This window comes from Sus scrofa, chromosome 18, assembly GCF_054392235.1.
Source record: "Sus scrofa isolate SSC_HxYL_T2T_F1_AM1 chromosome 18, Sscrofa_HxYL_maternal_Yorkshire_Landrace_v2.0, whole genome shotgun sequence".
NCBI classification, from domain to species: domain Eukaryota; kingdom Metazoa; phylum Chordata; class Mammalia; order Artiodactyla; family Suidae; genus Sus; species Sus scrofa.
Window position 1 is genome coordinate 17,389,306 of NC_139400.1, and position 21,030 is coordinate 17,410,335.

A 21,030-nucleotide genomic window follows, 5' to 3' on the forward strand; every position below is an offset into this window, starting at 1 on the left:
GTGGGTTAAGGATCTGGCATTGCCGCAACCTGTGGTGTGGGTCACAGACACAGCTCAGATCCTGTGTTGCTGTGGCTGTGGTATAGGCTGGCAGCTGCAGCTCCAATCCAGTTCAACTCCCAGAACTTCCATATACCATGGGTGCGGCCCTAAAAAGACAAAAAAAAAAAAAAAAAAAAAAGGATGCCAACAGTGGGAGAAAAAGAACAATAGTTTTCTTGTTTTCTGAATCTCTTTCCATTTTCCACCCTCTCATTCAACTCTAAAAGCATGTACCTTTGGCTTACTAGTACTTGAAATGTTTACTATTAATTTCTTTCAGGATTAATGTTTTCAGTCTGTTATCGACATAAGACTCTCTTTTTTATTTTAATGGTTGTACCCACAGCATATGGAAGTTCCTGGGCCAGAGTTGTTTGAATCTGAGCCACAGCTTTGACCTATGCTGCAGCTTGCAGCAATGCCAGATCCTTTAACCTACTGCGCCAGGCTAGGGAACCAACGCATACCTCTGCAGTGACCGAAGCCAATGAAGTCAGATTCTTAACCTATTGTGCCACAGCAGGAACTCCAAGAGTTGTTCAATTTTTTTTTCTACACAGAACCTGAGAGAAAAACATTGTTCGCCATCAAATACGGCAGAGTATCCCCCTCTTCCCCAAGCAGACACATTTCTTAAAACACACAACATGATCTTCTTTATTTAATTGTTTAATCAGTTTACATTCCACAACTGACAGATTATTTATTTTTATTTTTTCCATGAACAAGTCATTTAATTAATTACCAGACACTTTTTTTCTTCAATCGATGGAAATACAATATTTCTGCCAATTTGAAAAAGAAAATTGCAAGATGCAGTCAGTGTCAGTGAAGTCCCCAAATGCTCTCTGCTTCCTCAGTCTTTGCAAAGTCACAGAAACCTGGCAATTTCCCTTTTCATCCCCCCCCTCCCACTTCCCTGTTAAATTCACCTCTCAGAATAGCACAATAGTTTCAAGATCTGGTTCGGATCACCTTTCCTGTAATTAATTAATTATGAGAAGGAACAGACAGTACAGTAGATCTGATAAGATGTAGCATTCTGGTTAAGATTAAACAACACATTTATTCACATCGTATCAGAACAAATGAACATAATATTTAATCTTATTTTAGCACCAATAACCACAGGAATTGCTACCTCCAAGGGCAGAGGCGGTGTTGGAATCCTGCAGTACACATCACTCCTTGTCTAACCAATCAGAAAGCACTATGCAAATTAAAGTAAAGGTAAATAAATTTATATTGATTGAGCAAAAATCTAGTGGACCATAAACGCTCCAGGTGTTGAAGAGTTTCGTCGGCTATGGTCCCTGTCTAATGACTGTATATAAAACATACTCACCAAATCAGTTCGTTCTCTTTTGCTCGATAACACAGGGCTCAGAACGCGGTATTTTAAATGAATCAAACCTTGTCATATTGGCTCTTTGAAGTGCTTTGAGAATGCCCAGGGGTTGCTTGCTTGCATTTTATTCCATTCTCTGCACTAAGATCTCACTATTCACCTCTACTCCTCCTTACATACCTCCCACCCCACCAAAGAGGTTTCTTCAAATCTAAGGAGGGTCTCTAGGCAGGGAGGAGGAGTGGGCAATGGTGGATCGCATCCCAGTATAAGGGACAGAGCTTGTCACTGCCACCTTCTAGGAGACCTAGTCTGCCTGTGGCCACTGCCCTTTCCAGCATAGCCCCTTTTAGCATTTAAGGAAAGTAAGGGATTGAGAAAATAGGTCCAAATATTGATGAGACGCTATTAGCAGGTAACTGGACCAGATGACAAGAAGTTGTGGAGATTTTTATTCTTGACAAAGAGAAGGCCTGGCTGCCCCCTATCCTAAAATAAAGGGTTTCTGGATAAGGGATAAACTGGTGTTCCTACAGCTAAGGAACTTGTTTGGCCACTAGAACTTTGATGGGTAACAACGGCCCTGCCTGGGGCAGCACTGACCCCCTGGGGCAGATGTGACATGTATTTGAGTGGTCCTCTCCTCTCCTCTCCTCTCAGCAGGTGATGCATATCTTCCAGAGGCCGGGATGGCATCCTGGACATTGCTCCTGTGCTGTCTGCTCAGGGCCAGCACCAGCTCCAGCCTGTTAGCTGTGAGGTCTGAGTGACTCACCAGTGAAGGGGTACCCCATCCCATCACCTAATGAGAAGTCTTTGCTGTTCTGTACGGCAGCGAGGGGCCATGTGTGGTTATTGGGCACTGGCCATGGGTCTGGGCCAAACTGAGATGTTTTCTAAGAGTAAAATTCTCATTGAATTTCAAAGACTTCATTTGAAAAAAAAAAAAAAAGAACATAAAATATCTCAGTAATTTTTATATTGATTCCATGTTGAAATATTTTTGATATGTTGGGTTAAGACAGGTATTAAAATTAATCTCACTTGCTTCTTTGGACTTTTAAAAGTGGGGCTCCTAGGGTATTTGAAATTGCCTATGTGCCTTACATGGTATCTATCAGACAGCACTGGTCTAAATTGCCTTCCTAAAGCTGATCCCAGAGGTGATCATTGTGGATTCTCACAAAGGAGAAAGGTTTGGATTGAAGGTGCCGAGGAGGAGGAGAGTTAGGTCAATGACCAAGCTTGGTGTGAATCCTCCCTGGGACAGCTAGTCTTCTCAATCTTGGGGGAGGTGGCAGCTCTTTGGGGTGTAGGATTCCCTGCCCCTGTTGCTCTTTCCTACTTCCTCTTATGTGTACCCTGCCTTTTGGGGGAACTTCTCTGCTGCCATGCTGAGGATGCCCTGTGATTCTGCCATTTCCCCTTCCAAAAGCTTTCTTTATCTTACCTCCTCTGCCGGCCCACATCTGCTGCCCACTGTCTCCTCCACTCCCACCCCCACAATGCTCTCTTCACTCGGATTTGGTTGCACTCCTCAGCCAGACTCCCTGCGTCTGACCGCGCGAGCCAGGTCGGTAGAGTCGGTCATCTATTACGAACCAACTCACACACATCATCTCCTCGGATACTATTTCTCCTACCCCAGTGCAGCAAAGCTCTGTCAGTGACGACAGGAAAATGAGATCCTCAAAGTGGGTGGAAAAGGCATCTGAGAATGAAAAGGTAGATAAAAGGCTTTGGACTCTGAGCACAAACTGGTTGTTAGCTTGAGGTTACTTTCTGAGGAGTGAAAACATGGGGCGAGAGTAGCAAGGAGAGGCTCTCTGACTGCACCTCCTGCAATAAGCACGCACCAGCATGGGCTCAGAGCCTCTCCGAAAATAGCAGCGGATTGGCCAAGGACACTCAGCACCCAGGAGCCCCGGAAGCCCCCCTGCCCCCTGTTTGGCTGAGAGGACAAAGAGACGTGGTGAGGTAACAAGATTCACCCAAGGGTGAGCCAGTGACAAAGCTACGAATACCACCCAGAATCCGGTCTCTGTGTTGACCTTCGTGATGACCTTCACCCTTCACACTTGGGTGACTTGCTTTTACTTTTTTGGAAAATATGTTTTACTTCAAAGGCAAAAACCTTTAGAACAGAGAGTTCCAAGCAGACACTCGTGACTGTCAGAGAAACAACCAAAAAAATAAAATAAAAAATAAAAATAAAAAACCTCCTGCGCCAATGGCTTCCCTCCCTTCAAATCCCACCCAGAGTTGAGATTTTAGGGCAGTCTACATAAGTCCTCAGAAAACTGAGGGCTACATCAATGCATTTGTTTAGTCTCAATTCCCTCCCCCTTATTTTCAGTTTCCACTTGTATTTGTACATTTTTACAGATAGTCTTGAATAGCAAAACAGTCACACCGTAGATGGAAGTGGGAAAGGGGAGGAGAATGAGTTCGTGAAAGCTCTTTATGTGAAAGGCATCACTACAGTCACAACAACACAGACGCACTGATACATTCAGGCTAGAAAGGGTCTACGGGTGACCCAGAAAGGAAGGGAAACGTGTTGCCAGGAGAGGACAGAGGGACACAGAGTTCCGCCAGGAGCCACAGCCAGTCCTTGGAAGTGAATAGAAGGAGTTGCAATTGCTGAGGTCGGTATCTGTCAAAGCCATGCCCGGTTTACATCATGGCTGTGCAACCCCCTCTGCTTACACCCATTTTTCTGTATCTCAGTATTGAACAAACACCCCTGTGGTTGGGTGGCTCCTCCATTCCTGTCTGGGCTCCCAACTCTATCATCCAAGCAGTGACTTGGCTTTCCCTCAAAGGTCTCACCATATCACTGTAAGCACATCCCCTGCAAAGCAGAAGGTGAGCAGACCCTTTGGGAAGTGCATTCTTCTCTTGCTTAGAACCTAGCATTCAGTTTTTTCCCCACACAGGATCATTCCCAGAACATTTCCCAGTGAATCACTATCCAAAAAACTTCCTGTAAGAATCCATATGCTTTGCATGAAGCCATATGCTTCACCAACTCATCAGGAGAAAGAAGATCCCAGTTCCTTGAAACTTGTTCCCATCTTAAACGTCGAAGACCATTAGAATGTTCTAGAGTCTGATTTGCACCCATCACTTGGGGCATGGACAGCCAGAAATAATGTTAGGAGGATGGAAATAAATAAATAAATAAATAAATAAATAAATAAATAAATAAGGCATTGACTATGGGCCTTGGTTAACTGTTACCCCTTTTAGCTCACATATCCTATTTGCCACATATGGTTTACTTATTCCATCACTTTTTGGACTAATAAAGAGGGATTAAGAGTGCTCTTTGCAAAACTGGCTTTGGATGAAAGGAAGGAAGCCTGAGAATGGGTAAATTAAGGAGTCAGCTCTCTGAGGAACCTGAATAAAACCCACGTGTTTTAGTTGGATAGTACAGTCCTGTTCAGTGGCCAAGATGTCCTCTTATTCTAGATCATCCTTCCAACAGTGAGGCTCAGAAACTACATGGAAGAATTCCATTCAGTGGGGGCTCGGCTGCTGCAGGATAATTTGAACAGTGCATAAGATACACTTATATGACACTTCATGTTTGCAAATTACTTTGCAATTTCTTTGTCACCCTTAATATACCATGAGGTAAAGTGTTATAACTGTCCTCATTTTGTGGATGAGGAAGTTCAAGTATGGAGAATACACAGTGCCCAGAGTCAGAAATCATTTTAGTGCAGAGCTGAAATGAGATTTACAGTAGTTGCATTGTAAAAGTGTAGCTTAATTAGTGAGTTACTCTGGCTTCATTGAGCCTACACTTATAATTAGATTGCCATGGCACTCAAACAGAAAGAAAGAAGGAAGGAAAGAAAGAAAGAAAGAAAGAAAGAAAGAAAGAAAGAAAGAAAGAAAGAAAGAAAGAAAGAAAGAAAGAAAGAAAGAAAGAAAGTCAAAAAAGAAGAAATAGGAAAGAAATCCCAAAGTGGGAATCTTTTAGCTCTGTTCCACCCTGCCCCTAAGCTCTGGCATTGAGCCTCCTCAAAGGCCTCTTTGCTACCTCTGGGGGTTCAGAGCTCTGTGCTCCTGCTGCTGTGAACCCTACATAGACAAATGTAGTTCTATGGTCATGGGCTGCACCCCTGGCCCCACTACCAACCCAGAGACAATGACTGATCAGACAAGTGTTGGGGCCATGATCACTATGATGCCTCAGAGCAATGGCATTTTGAACAGTCTTCTAGGGTTTCTTCCTTTTGTATTTTATCTTTATAATTTTCTACAGTGAGCATGTATTACTCAGGAAAAAAAAAATCAAATAGCCAATAATAAAGGAGTCTAAGAATGAAGAACAACAATGTTTAAGAAACATTTTGCACCATGGAAGCATCAATGGAAAGAGGGCAAATACAGCCCATGAAGGTGACCGGGTTGAGAGACACCCAAATTTTATGTCCATCAACTCAGGTGGGCTTGTTTAAAAATCTGTCCCCTTTCTCTACTGCATAACAGCTGGAAGACAGCACAGAAGCCAACCCGGCTGTTATGCACCAACTATTTTTATTTGTGGTGAAATCACTCAATGACTCATCAAATTTCCACTGAAGGGGCTGGATGTGTCCAGTAGAAAGGCAGGTCCCTAGAGCAGAGGGAACGTTTTCAGAAAAGTAGCTTCCCTTTAGCTGCAAGAATCAACCAAACATCCCACACACATCACACCAAAGATGACCACAGTGTATTTCTTCCCACTCCTTCCCCTTAGATACTTGAAAATCAGTTATTGCACACTCTCAGAATAAGCCAGGTGAAGACAGAGGCCATTCGCAATGCCTCTGGGGGATGTACTTGACATCATTATTCTGAATCTGACTCAGGTGGGCAGCTTTGGAGACCAAAGTGCCACATCCTGCCACTCAATCAGGACACCTACACAGCGTTCTTTCATTTTAGACTGTGGATGGAAATTAAGATGTAGGGTTCAGACTCACAGTCTCTTCTTCTCTTATCAAAGGAAAGGCAAGGTTGCTGGAACCACTCACTCCCAATAGGAGAGTATCCCCAAATGACACCAGGGCCCAGGGCTCTGTATATGGACCTGTGATCAAGGAAGTCTTTGTTTTCATTGGAGTCCTTGAGTCTTTGTGACATCATGATCCCTGAAATTGAAAGGGTGTAATTGTTGAAAGGCTGGGGCTTATACTTTTGAAGCTGGAACAGGCACATTTGACATGTTTTTACACTTTAATGCCAAGGAGTCACAGAACTCTTTATGAACCCTAGAGCCTCAACTGACAAGGAAGGGGGCTGCTTGTAGTGTCTGAGCCTATCAAAAGACAAATTCCTTAACTAACTACTTTAATTGACCAAAGTTGATGTAGAGGGAAAGTAAAAGTGAGTGGCGAGAACGCCACGGAAAGTAGAAGAGGAAACCCAAACCCCCAAAATGGGGAGAGAAAGAAACAGGACCTTTTTCCAGGCAGACACCCCACTCTCCTGAATCCTGAGGGTCACAGGGCAAGGAAGGAAATAAATGCTGAAATAGGCCCTTTGTTCAAGGTCCACTTGCATGGAGCTCAAAACACAAACATGCTCAGAGACCTTGCCTGCACACCTGTATTTGAATTTGACCTGGGGTGGGGGCTGGGGGCTGGTGGGTGAGGCTGCTGACCCTAAATCCCATCAGAAGTTTGGGCTCTATTCTGGTCTGGGGTTAGCAGAGTCTGATCTCAAGGGTCTCGCAGGTTGAGTCTCCTTCCTTCTCTTCTTCCTCAGCCGTGACAGCACGAAAGGCTTCAGTAACAGCTTGGAGTGGCATGTCTCCATCTGGGGTCAAGCCCCTCCCGACGCTGGAGGGATCAAGGCCACCAGAGCAGTTTTCCCACCAGCCAGGGCTTGCCATCTGCACAGAGCTTCCACCTCGACCGTGCGGCTGGGCTTTTATTGGCCCGGAGCAGTCTCGGACCCAGGGTGCGTGTCTGTGTGCGTGCGTGCACGCATGCGCGGCCTTCCTGATCCCACTAACAAGACAAAACTCCAAGCTCTTGATCTGACAATAGTGAGGTGAGTCCAAGCGGTTTACTTCTTTCCTAGGAGTCCTCCTAACATTTCAGGGACATTTCAAAGGGATGCGACAGGCTGTGTTCAAGGTCTATGATTTAGACTGGAGACAGCGTATGATCTATTTATAGCAAGCACGGGATTTTAAAAGAGGGTATGTATCATACGTTGGTGAGCAGTACTGGTTCCTTAAGAAAAGTTCCTTAAGACGAGTTTAAATGACTGATAGCAAATTGCCCCATTTGGAGTTTCTTTCCTCATTTGCCTGTAACTGGGAAACAGCTAAAATTTGGATCTGGTCACAGACATGCCCTCCCCCACCCCGTGGATACCCAATTCTCCCGGCAAGGCAGAGCCCGGTCAAGACGCTTGGAAGGAAGACACTGGCCTCTCAATCTGAGATACTTCTCCTGATTTTTTCTGGAACCCAAGTATGCCCATCCCCTGAAGGGGAAAATCAAACTTTTCAAAGAAAATTCTTAAAAAAAAAAAAAAAATCCCCTATACAATCAAAACACCGGGTTTTTCTGAAAATGACCTCCCTTCTCATAAAATAAATCCTTTGTTTGAAAACTAATCCTTAGACGTGCAATTAGGAGCTCACCGCATTTCCTCCCCCTTGGTCTCCCAGCACACCCACACACCCACCGGGCACTCTCACGCATGATGTGTTGCAGAAGCTGACCCGTGTTGCTAGCAAGGAAGTCTTGAATAGTACACGCATGCCTGCATCCAGGTACTTATTGACTCAAGTGTACACAAAATGCACCCGAGAGATACACACATACAGAGACCCACACTCACACCCATCCACGCACATCAGATGTCCTATCTGGATGTGAATCTCTCTCTCTCTCACACACACACACACAGAGCCAAAAAGAGCAGATGAGGAGAGGGGCAGGACTTGGAGCCTGGTGGATGGAAGAGGGAGAGGAAAATGGCTTGTGGGTGAGAAAAGGTGAGGACTGGTGGGAAGACAGGGCACAAGACAGGAAAAGAAACAGACGGCACCGCTGGGAAGGAAGGCTGCTGAGTGGTGGTAAAGTCCCCAGAGCACATTTCAGTGATAAAGCAACTGAATTCTCGGCCACACCAGTTGATCCATAGCTGGACAACTCAGGAATTCTCTTTGCCTCCCCAGGGCTGCTTGGCCCCTGCAGGGTCACTGAGGTGATGGCCAGCTGCTCCTGCCCACTCCTTCTGGCAGACTCCTGTCCCTACGGCTTGCAAAACCCTCTGGCTGACTTCACAGCTCACCAGCACCTGCGGTGCCAACGTGCTCCACAGAGCCGGAGGTACTGGCCTGGCCAATGCCACCTCTGTTTGGGTGCTAGCCACCAAGATGGCTATTTCGAGATTCATGGCCTTGAATATCAAGAGGAAAAGGAAGAAGATGGAAAGAGTCAAGAGTTCTCCGTGAATGGACTCAATATCATACAGATTGGAGCCCACGGGACATGGCGGCCCTCTCTCTGCATGTGACCCACGCTTTCTTTCATCTGTACAGAGGGCACCCCAGGAAAGGGGTGGAGGTCCAGGGACAAAGGACGGCTTCCGTGATGGGCAGTAAAAGGTCTTGTTTGGTGTTCGTACTTTCCAACAGCAACAGAGGCGGCTTTCCTTCTCCCTCTCGAACCGTGTTCCCCCTCTTCGCTCATGGCATGTGCACCCAGCTGCGTCTTGAACTTTCAAACTCAGGGGACTAAATCCCGTGGCATCCCAGAACTGGCATGTGAAGAACCACAGGGTCCTCTGCCCCGTGGTTTGGTTCTTGGTTCTGCCCTTTGGGAATTTCAGCTGCACTAAAAATAACAGAAAAATGTAACGCAAATGATAACACCCCACACTCAGAACACATCCATCACACACACACACACACATACACACACACACGCACATACTCCAGGGATCTGAAACTGCAGAAATGGTACCCCTGGAGGCCTTCCCCTCATGATGCTTCTTGGTTGGGGCCTCCATCCAGGGCCATGAAACCACCACAAATGATAGACAACAGTCATAATGCAGTATTTCCATTTTCAAAGGTGAAAAGAAGAAAAAAGGGAAATCACGTGCTATAGTTGAGTATACACACACACACACACACGCACGCACGCACGCACGCACATCACAGCGTTACTTCAAGGCTCTCGTCTGCCCAGGGAATGCAGGTGGGGCTTGGGGCAGGGCGTTCGCTTGTTTAACTGGGTGTAAGGCAGCTGGAAGGTAAGACTGGGTTTTCTGAGCATCCACGGAAGTGTCCTTTTATTGATGCGGGTCTTGCCTCTCAACACGTTGTGCTCTCCTACTTCCCACCTCTGAAACTTGGTCCAAAAGTTTGGCAGCAAAGAGAAAACTTCCTGGTGTGTTTCCTCTTCTTCTTCTTGTGTGTCGCTGGTGGGGCAGGAAGGAAATCAGAGCAGAAAGAGCAGGAAAAGAAGTGTTTCTGGAGATGGCCTCAAAGATCTGGTTACACTCTAGGAACTAAGGGTGCTGTTTCTCTGTGATATGATTGGTGTTGGGGTGGTGCCCCTCTGGCTGGCCCAGCAAAGGGCACTTCCATCTCTACACCTGTGCCGCTTCGGACCACAGGCACCGTCCCTTCCCAGCCCACCACCCCATCCTCGAAAGTGGCAGAAATCAGGATGCTGTCTTGAGTGGTGAAGGTCACTCTGTCTTCAAGAAACCATGGAGCCAAAAGTTAAGAATTGATGGAAGAGCCACATGATGGGAACGCGTTCCCCATCTTGGTGATGAGGCGACATAAAGTCCGACGAGATGCGGGTGCCTGAGCAACTCAGCTCTGCCTCAGCACTTGCATCCTCTTGATTGAGTTTTGTTGTATATATGTATATTATATATATATTTATATATATATATATGTGTGTGTGTGTGTGCGTGTGCGTGTGTGTGTGTGTATGGGTTTGTTTTTTAGCACACTGTCCCATTCTCGGGTCTGGATTTGGGGCAGTTGGTCCTCGGGACAGGTTGGACAGAAGGGGCCAAGGTACAGAAGAACCCCGAGATTAGCGTGAGGCCCAGGCCCCCCCACGCACAGAACATGGACCATCCGTAGCCATGGCTGATGTCGTCGGGGAGTCCATACAGGTAGCGTGGGTAGCGTGACAGCTCAAAGTTGATCCCGGCCACACAGGTGCACAGTGAAATGATGCAGAAGGTTCCTGGAGGAGAAGGCGGGGAACAGGGGTGGGGCAACGGAGAAGGAAAGGGAAGAGGAGAGGGAGAGAGAAAGAGACAGGTGAGCTTTGGTATGTTTTCAATTCTCTTGAGTAGGAAACATGAGGAGACCCAGGTCAGAGGAACCTGCTCACAAGATCACTATTTGTAAGGTTGGTGGAGAGAGAAAGAGCATTAAGGGTTTGTGGCTTCCTCACGCTCCAATAACTGCCCAGTCTTGGACAAACTCACAAGTCTCTCCTTTGGGAAAACACTAAAAATATATCCTGTTACGGTTTGTGTCAGGCGAAATGAGGCAGAAGAACATTCAGCTTATTTTTCTAAAGCATTTGAAATTCATTGTCTTTCTTTGGAGATGTAGAAAACAGCCTCTGCTGCTACTTCTTTAAAGAGAAAAACATATTTATTCTTTTCTCTCCTCTACACAATGTCTTATATGATATTGGGTTTTCCTTTCATCCATTTATCAGCCAATCATCTGAATCCTGGAAGCTTCTTCCCATCAGACCACATTTCCCAAAGTGTTCCCACACAACAGCAAGACCGGGCGATGACTCTTTTGCAACATGGCAGCAGAGTCAAAAACTCTAAACTCTGTAAATTCTCAGCCATGAAGATTCATGATCCACAGGAGCATGAGTCAACTCCTCCAACCTAGTCTTATGAGGCATTTCACAAAAGTATTCAATGAGGCTCCTTTAAAAAAAAACCATCACTCACATTAACCTCCAATGAAAAGGCTGCCATAAGATAATGGTATCAAAGAGGATAGAATTATAAGCCCACTTTTAGCCAGGAGAGATATTTGATGTGCCTAAAATGAGTTTAAGAGCTTTTCTCAATGTGAGGTGTGTCCTACGCTTCTTCTCTTACCACAGATACACAGATACCCCAATGGCCAAATACATCAAGTTTGGGAACGCAGGGTGGGGTCTAGGGTAATCGTTTGCACCTGCAGGGGTCCAGGTACTTGAGGGGCTATGATCTGCATTAGCAAAGACCACACTAAGTCAGGAGTGAGTGCGGAGGGCAGTGCAGAGGTAGGAAGACCAGTCAGAAGCCCGATCTCAGCGGGAAGAAGGGAGGAGGGGCCGGCGAGGAGGGAGCGGTTGGGACTGGACAACTGTTCAGTGAACGAGGGCTTATAGGAGGCAACGGAAAGCAAGGCGCCGGGGTGACCTGGGCACAAGGGCCGCCTGAATAAAATTGTGTGTGGGGAGCATGCGTGTGAGCGTGTGTATGTGCACATGGACGTGCTCCTGCACGTGCACGTGTGGATGCAACAGCCATGTACAAACACATACAGCACCAGCATTATGTGGGAGAACCGTGGTCCTCAACTTGGGGGAGTTACAAGGCACCCCGGGTCCCTCCTTTGGGCACGGGGGTGTTCAGACGGAATTCTAAGACAGTATCCAGGGTGGATTACGTCTCATCCAAGACTTCCCAAATCAGAATCTTAGGGGAGAGGACGGAAATCTTGCCTTTTCAAAAGTTCCTCAGGGAATTCCCATTGTGGTGCCGCGGGAACAAGTATCCTTGAGGACACGGGTTCGATCTCTGGCCTCAGTGGGTTAAGGATCTGGCATTGCCGTGAGCTGTGGTGTAGGTTGCAGACGTGGCTCGGATCCTGAGTTGCTGTGGCTGTGGTGTAGGCTGGCAGCTGCACCTCCGATGCGACCCCTAGCCTGGGAACTTCCATACGCTGTGGATGCAGCCCTGAAAACAAACAAACAAATAAATAAATAAAAGTTCCTCAGGTGATTTCTGTTGATCAGCCTGGTGAGGCACGCTTATAGTTACCAGAGGGGATAGGTACGGGGAGGGATGGATTGGGAGTTCGGGATTGGCATACACACACTGTGGTATTTGCAATGGACAGTCAAAAGGGACCTGCTATATAGCACGGCAATCTCCTTAATATTCTATGATAACCTATACGGGAAAAGAATCTGAAAAAGAATGGGTGTGTGTCTACACATATGTGAATCATTTTGCTGTACAGCAGAAATTAACACAATATTGTAAATCGACTGCACTTCAGTGAAATTTTTAAAAATGAAAAAAAAAAAAAAGTTCCTTTGATGATTTCTGTTGATCAGCCTGGTGAGACCCTGGGTTAGGACAGAGGTTCTTTGTGTGACCTTGAGACACAGATCCAGGTGAGGGAAGAGAGGGAGGGGCGGGGGGGGAGGAGAAGCAGCCTGCGGAGCCCTGCCAAGGAGAAAGGGGTGGCCCGAGAGTGCCAGAGCTAAAGAAAGCTTTGTTTTGACATCAGTTTGGTTCTGTGGGTTTTGGTTTTTTTTCTTTTTTTTTCTTTTTAGGGCCCCACCGGCAACATATGGAGGTTCACAGGCTAGGGGTCAAATCAGAACTATAGCTGCCTACCTACGCCACAGCCACAGCAATGCAGGACCCAAGCCGAGTCTTCGACCTATACCACAGCTCACAGCAACGCCAGATCCTTAACCCACTGAGCAAGGCCAGGGATTGAACCTGCAGCCTCACGGATGCCAGTCGGGTTCGTTAACCACTGAGCTGAGACGGGAACTCTAATGCTTTAACACCAATTTTAAAGAATCCAAATTCCAGCAAACCAGAGCTGGCCTGCTGGTACCTCAAGTGTGCTTTCAATGTCTGGTGTGCAATGGTATCATTTACTGAAACTTAGATTTAGAATAGGAAGAGAGCGAGCAAGAGCGTGTGCAGGCTGACTTCAAATCTGAGCTGTCCTGGGGATGTTCAGGCACTTGCCACCAGGGGTCCGAGGCTTGGGAGAAATTTCTGAGCTAGAGATGTGGTCTGAGTCATCATGTGATAGATTGAAGCTCTGGATGTGATTGAGGTCATCCAAGGGCTTCAGAGGAACTGTATCTACACAGGACACGTCCCTTTTCTTCAAATGGTGCACTGGCCTCCTGATTAAGTCCAGTGATTTGCTCTCGGAGAGAAGGTCGACCTCAAGGAAGTTTTGGTCTTCTCAAGATGCCAGTCACTGAAAAAGCTTGATAGACACTATTTTTAATGGTGTGTTCTGCAAGCAGAGGGGATGTGACACAAAGGATGCAGTTGATAAATGGAGACCTGATTACTTAATCACAGTATGGACCTAACTACCTACCGATTGGAAATGGCCCAACTTGTTGATAACACACATCTTGTTGTTATGTTACGTTAATGGAGTTGAGTGGGGCACCCTCCTACCTTAACTTCCTGTCAGTTGTTCTGGGACTTTAGACCCTTTGAAAATCTCTGTGGTGTGTCAGCTCTTGTCAATATTCCCATAGATGAGGAAAAAAAAGCTCAGAGGGCTCTCCCTCGAGGTGGCCCTTGAATCAGGTCATCTATGTTAGGAAATTCCATGTGACACAAAGGGAAGAGTGACAACAGGTTCCGTCGGCTCCCATGGACATGGCTGTCTTCCCTCTGGTGCATGACTTTATGTTTTTATGCACTTCCGCACTTATGCATTCGAATTTGGAAGTGTGCGTTAATAACTAGAAATGGACACATGCAGGCACGTGGGCGGTCCTCAGTAAATGGGCTGAATGAATAATGTGTTGCCATGGCTCTTCTGACAACTGAAATAATGATGTACTTTGACTAACGTTGATTGCATGCCGGGGAGTGAGGGAGATAAGGGATCCGGGACCCTGCCTGACCCACTTCTCTGTCTCATGTGATGGCCTGTGGATCGGCGACTAACTGGGGAAGGAAGGTGAGGCACAGAACTTCCCCACCTACCTCCTGCCACCACTGCCACCAACTCACTGGGGTTCTCTGGGGAACTAACACAGATTCTAAATGCCTCTGCTGGAGAACACAGCTCAATCCAAGGGCAGTGGTAGATATTAGAGCATTGGGGATTGCAGCCTCCTTCCATTTGCCCAAAGTACAGTAATCCCTTGGCCAAGTATGAAGCTCTCCTCTCCCCCACAGGAGCAGGCTGTGGCCTCTGGGGCCAGGTCTTGAAAAGAATCCATCGTTTAATTTCTTGGGAGCACTTATGGATTAATTAGTAAGGATCCAAGAAAGGCAAACGTGATCATGTATAGTCCTTTCTTCTTCTTCTTCTTCTTCTTCCTTTTTTTTATAGTTGCATCTGCAGCATATGGAAGTTCCTGGACCAGGGGTCAAATCGGACCTGCAGCTGCCAGCCTATACCACAGTCACAGCAGCACCAGATCTGAGCTTGCGGCAATGCCAGAACTTTAACCCACTGAGCAAGGCCAGGAATTGAACCTGCCTCCTCAGAGACACACTGTCAGGTTCTTAACCCACTGAGCAACAATGGGAACTTCACATCTACTTAATAATCCACCCCCCACCAATGGTTTAGAGTTTAAGCCTAATTTCAATAAGACTCCAAGATTAACTGTAGTCATGGTGTAGCAATTAACTGACAAGGACTCCCCAAGCCCTTCCCTTTGGAGTGAGCCCTGCTGTGGGCCAGAGCTGGCTGTAAAAGTGACAGATGTCACACTGGCAGGCAAGTAGGGACAGCAGCAGTGTGGCTGTCAGACTGAGGTGACAGCAGGTCTGGGGGAGGCATGTTAACTCCTATGGGACATTCCTATGGCCTCGGCTCCCTCGGGTGCAGAAGAGCCAATTAGCAAATATTTGTTGAACTTCTATGTTTGTGCAAAGCATTATGCTAGATGTTAGGGGGATAAAAGAGGAGTAAGATATGATTGCTGTTCTTGAGAATTTTTAATTAAATCTAAAATAAAAAGATGGAAAAAAAACCTTATAATCTCCTTGGGGATTTGATACAGACATAAATGAAAAGCTGAAGAGGAATTGAAAATAGCAGTGGACTGGGGATTAAGAGACCCAAGTTTGATATCAGCTCCGAAGCTTCGGTCCCCTCCTCTATAAATCCAATGAGCAGGAGCAGAAAACTCTAAGTTCCGCCCGGATCCAGCCCATCTTAGGAAAAGGAGGACAATATCCAGAAGAAAATGGTAAGAGACAATCATGCTGGGCAGGACTGGTTTCCCTGGAGAAGCAGGGTCTTGAGAAATGAGCAGGATTTCTGGAGGCAATGAACAGATAGGGGTCCTCACCTGGCCTGGAGATACCACTCGTTCAATCTCAGCGCCCACTGTCCTAGATCTCAGCCTGAGTTGAGAAGGCAAGTCTACACCCCATTCCCACCGTATCTCTCAAATGCTCCCTGCTGCCATCCTAGTCAGGCTTCCATCATCTCTCACAGAACCACTGTAACACATCACCAGTGTCCCTATTTTTAAAATGTTAAACCCCATATCCTTACCCTGCTTGTATGGCCTTACTCAAGTGGGTGCTTCTCTACCTCTCTGACTTTGTTTCTCACCTTGACCCCCATACTCCCTGTACTCTAACCACAAGAGAGAACAATCTGTGTCTCAAACGAGTTAAGCTCGTACTCACCCCAGGACCTTTGCACTTGCTGTTCCCTCATCTAAAAACGCCATCTTCTTGAGATCGTCTGGGATCTCAATTCAAGTGCCATCTTTTCAGAGATCTTCTTCCTGGCCCTCTTCTAAAGCAGTCCTGTAACCAAGCAGGACCCTATGAGGGACCACTCCCCACCACTAGTGTCCTCTGCCTGCCTTTTGTCAAAGAAAAACTTTAGTCAAATAATAAACTTAATTAGAGAAGTGAGAAAAGGCAGAGGGAAAGGAAGACAGTCAAGCAAGACCATATAATAGTTTAGCCATTCAACAAAGTCAAGGATGTTTAGCTCTTGCTCAAGAACTACAGATAATTTTCTGAGCCATGTCTTTGGAGCTGTTCTGCAGATCCTGAAGCCCCCACCAGGTGGAAGAAGTTAACTGTATGCTGCCCCCAAGAATGGCTGGAATCAGCAGGTGGATGACACTGACTCCCGATGACATCACCACCAACCAATCAGAAGAGTGTCCACGAGCTGGCAGCACCTGCTCCTTGAACACTTTAAGACTCCTCACTACCCTCTCTGGTGGTGGCAGGGGGCAGGGGGTGGCACAGTTTTGAGGGCACTAGCCTGCTGTGGCCCCCTTTGCCTGGCAAAGCAGTAAAGCTATTCTTTTCTATTTCATCCCAAACTCTGTCTCCGAGGCTGAATTCAGTGCCAGTGTACAGAGGCTGAGTTTCAGCAACAGTCCCTTCTCAGTGGTTTTCAAACCGTGTTGCACAGAGGTGCCTCAGGGGCTGGTCCTGGGAGTAGAAGAGGGAAATGGAAGAGACTTCCAGCCCTCTCTTTGGCTAGAATAGCCCTGCTTTGATCTGCTTCATGTGGAATTTCATTTGAAGAACGGATTCTAAATACTTTTGAAAAACACTGGCCTTGTCCATTCACAAGAGGACCGTACGATAGGTCATTAAAGGAATTCTGCTTTGCACAACAAAGTTCAATGGCTTTTCTACTAGCTTCATATCCACGCCTTTGGCAGAAAATAGCTCATCAATCTCAACCCCCATTCCTGCTGGTCCTAGAAGGGGTCTCAGACTCCTGCTCAGCCCAGCCCCCAGGGCAGCCACCCCTGCCAGTCTGCTGCAGATGGTTGGAGGGAAACAGGAAGTCTAATTACACTTTCTGTGCTAGAATCTCACTCATGTGAACTCAGAGTCCAGGAAGTCCAGTTAGATGAGACTATGCCACCTACACTGCTGCAGCCTGAGAGCCAGTGCCATGGAGACCAGCTGGCATAGAAGGAAGAGTGTCCTCCAGACCCCTCTGTGTCCCCGTGTGCAAACTCCACCTGTGAGCAGAAAGGCATGGCCAAGGGGTATAATGAACTCTGTAAACACAAATGCTTCTTCTTTTTTTTGGCCACACCCATGACACGTGGAAGCTCCTGGGCCAGGGATCGAACCTGCGCCACCGCAGCGACTCAAGTCTCTCCAGTGACAACATCGGATCCTTAATCCACTGCTCCACTAAAGGAACTCCTTTTTAAAGTAAAAAAATTTTTTTTTCCTTTTGGGGCCTCACCCACAGCACATGGACGTTCCCAGGCTAAGGGTCTCATAGCTGCCGGCCTACGCCACAGCCACAACAACACTGGATCTGAGCCGCATCTGCAATCTATACCACAGCTCACGACAAGGTCAGATCCTTGACCCACTGACTGAGGCCAGGGATCAAACCCGAGTCCTCGTGGATACCAGTCAGGTTCATTACCACTGAGCCACAGTGGGAACTCCTAGATTTTTTTCTTGTTTTTTTAAAATTTTATTTATTTATTTATTTGGCCATGCCTATGGCAGGTGGAAGTTCCCAGGTCAGGGATCGAACCTGAGCCCTTTCAGTGACAATGCCTGATCCTTAACCTGCTGTGCCACAAGGGAACTCCCAAATTTTTTCAATGCTTCCTTGGCTCACCATCCCTACTCTTTCAGCACTCACACCCTTGATGTGACCTGGCAACCTATGCCCAGCCTGTACACCTGTCCTCTCGGTACCTGGCTGGAAGGGGAGAGGGCTGTGTGGTGTTCCGGGATCACCGGCCACCCCCACGGCTGCCTCCCACCCCCTCCACTCCAGGCACAGCTGGGGCTTTACTGAAGGTGAGAGGAAACAGCTTCCATGCCCAGACTCTGTGTTCCAGCACCAAACAGCTTCCTCACCCACCTCTGTCGCACTGCTGCCATCTCTAATTAATATTGCTCTGGTTGCCAAATATTAAATTCGAGTTTTCTCCCTGCTTTTAATTTCTTGGCTCTTTGACAACTTCCTCCTGCTTGGAAACCTCTTTCCTGAATTTCTAAGCTGCCTCTTGAGCCAGGCTTGGGCCCCCTCCCAAGATGTCCCTCTGTCACCCCCTCTGTCTTTTCAGATGCGGGGCTCCCCAGTTCTCCTTTCTCCCCAACACACTACACTCTTTCTCGGCAATTCCCCCTCTGCTCTGACTTGAACTACCACCTGAGCGTGACGGAGTCATACGATTATGGGTTATTATAGGATAATTCCATATTATGGAATTATGTGTCCCTGGGACACAGTATGTTCAAGGTACTTCCTGGCCACACAGCTTCCTAGTGCTTTGCCCATAATCTCAAATTCCCTTAAGCTTCTGAGTTTTTTTTTCTTATTTTATTTTTATTTACTTATTTATCGTCTTTTTGCCATTTCTTGGGGCGCTCCCGCAGCATACGGAGATTCCCAGGCTAGGGGTCTAACTGGAGCCGTAGCCACCGGCCTACGCCAGAGCCACAGCAATGCAGGATCCAAGCCGCGTCTCCAACCTACACCACAGCTCATGGCAATGCTGGATTGTTAACCTACTGAGCAAGGGGCAGGGATCGAACCCCAACCTCTTGGTTCCTAGTCGGATTCATTAACCACTGAGCCACGATGGAAACTCCAAGTTTTTTTTTTTTTTTTCTTTCAGAGTCTTGCTTCCCTAGTAAGGTTAGCAACCATCTCAGTTTGCCTAGGAGTTGGTAGGGACAGAAGGCATGCCCCCAGAACACCTGGTTTTTGGTCCTAAAACTAGAAAGACCTGGGCTGAGTGGGAGACACTGGTTACTCTTCCTACAGATTCCTTCCTGTTTGCCACTCTGGGGCCAAGCGGTGATACTGCAATGACTGCAGAAATTAATCCTCGCTTAACAAGTTAAAGAAAACGGAGTTCCCCTCGTGGCTCAGTGGAAATGAATCTGACTGGTATCCATGAGGATGTGGGTTTGACCCCTGGCCTCAATCAGCAGGTTAAGGATCTGATGTTGCCATGAGCTGTGGTGTAGGTCGCACACGTGGCTCAGAACTCGCATTACTGTGGCTGTGCTTTAGGCCGGCGGCTACAGCTCTGACTCGACCCCTAGCCTGGGAACCTCCATATGCCTCGGGTTTGGCCCTAAAAAGAAAAAAAAAAAAAGTTAGAGAAAATGTCAAACCTTAACCCAGCGGAAGCACAGAAACTTGGATCCCTGGATGTGTTGCTGTGTTAAGAAATGCCAGGCTGGGATAGTATTGTTTGGAGGCAGTTACTTTTATTTTTTATTTTTTTTAATGGATGCGCCTGCGGCATATGGAAGTTCTCAGGCTAGGGGTCGAATCATAGCTGCAGCTGCCAGCCTACGCCCCAGCCACAGCAAAGTGGGATCCGAGCCACATGTGCGACCTCACAACAGCTCACAGCAATACCAGGTCCTTAGACCACTGAGCAAGGCCAGGGATCAAACCCACATCCTCATGGATATTAGTTGGCTTCTTAACCTGTGGAACCACAACAGAAACTCCAAGGCAGTTAATTCTTTTGCCACCCTGAAAAGGGTCCTATCCCAGTACCACCTGAAAATTTAATTACCAAGACATTTTTAAGCTGATATTGAGAGTTCTGGTGTAACGCCCCCTGCCCAGCCCACTTCTGAGTCGTGATGGCAGGTACATCGGGCAGACGATGTAGGGCCTCCTGTGTGGCTGCTGCGTTAGCATTCCCAGAGGGGCGGGTAGAACATGTGCCTCCCCTCCCATCAGGGATTGTTGGAGAAGCCACGGCAGTAATGCCCCAGCCACGGACCCGTGGAGAAACAGCTTCAAAAGTGAGGCCTCGGGCAAGGCAGCAGAAGTGCTCTAATTCAAGAAGCCATCGCCTAGGAAACCGGGGGCCTCGTGGAGATTCTTGCAGGAATCCAGGGTGGTCACACACTGTGTGCACAGGCATTTTTCCCAAATAGCTATTCCTTCTGTGACCAAGTCACACCCAAAACTTCACTGGAGTATAATTTCTGCAGCTTTCCAGGGCCAGAAATCCATCTGTGTCACATTTTCTGCTCTTGGGAATAAAGAAGGGTGTCTGCGAATCCCTAACCCTCGCCTGTTGCCTTATTGCTACGGTGACCAGAGGGCCTTGGTCCTGACTCCAGCCCCACTGCCTCCAGCCCCATTGCCATCTCTGCAGACATGCCTTACGGGCAAGCCAGCGGAGAGGTCAGGAAGCAGCCCCCGTCTTCCCTGAGGCACCCTCCCTAGAGGTCAGGAAGCAGCCTCCCTTCAGCCCCTCTCAGAGTCTTAAAACCATAAAGGAGCAAATCAGTAAACAGGGATCCCTCCCTCCTTTATCAGAGGGATGCGTCCCATGAAGCCGAAGTACATGAACCCTTCCTCAGCTTGGATGAGATGCCTCAGCAGCATTTAGCTCTCAAAGCACTTTATAGCTCTTATAAGACCCGCATGGAATATAAATGATAGTGGAATTATACACCATTGCATCAGCGGCAGCCAGCAGGCAGGTCACATGGGGTTTTACATCCGTGGTGCCACAGGGGTTGCCTGGGATGAGACAGGGGGTGGTGACAGGCTCTGGAGGAGAACACACCACAGGGGATGGGGCCCTGAGTTGGGATGAGATCCTCTGTTATTCTGCAAACTCTGCAGAGATGTTCTAGGCAGAACCACTGCACGAAGGCCACCGTGCCCCCAA

At 47.4% G+C, this 21,030-nt stretch overlaps 1 protein-coding gene across 9 annotated transcripts in view; it reads right to left on the reverse strand.

Annotated features, from left to right (window-relative positions):
- The window catches only part of TMEM178B (transmembrane protein 178B), a 507,816-nt gene that overhangs the window by 63,656 nt on the left and 423,130 nt on the right, over nt 1-21,030 (reverse strand). For 2 of the 9 annotated variants that reach the window (XM_085005274.1, XM_085005275.1), the window contains exon 5: nt 10,301-10,623. The exons of 5 other annotated variants lie outside the window; for them this stretch is intronic. In XM_085005274.1, the coding sequence (XP_084861400.1) occupies nt 10,373-10,623 (251 nt within the window). In that variant the 3' untranslated portion in view covers nt 10,301-10,372. Of the gene's footprint in view, nt 1-671; nt 10,624-21,030 lie in introns of those variants that run through there. 2 more of the 9 variants (XM_085005273.1, XM_003484004.5) reach the window with 2 other exon arrangements.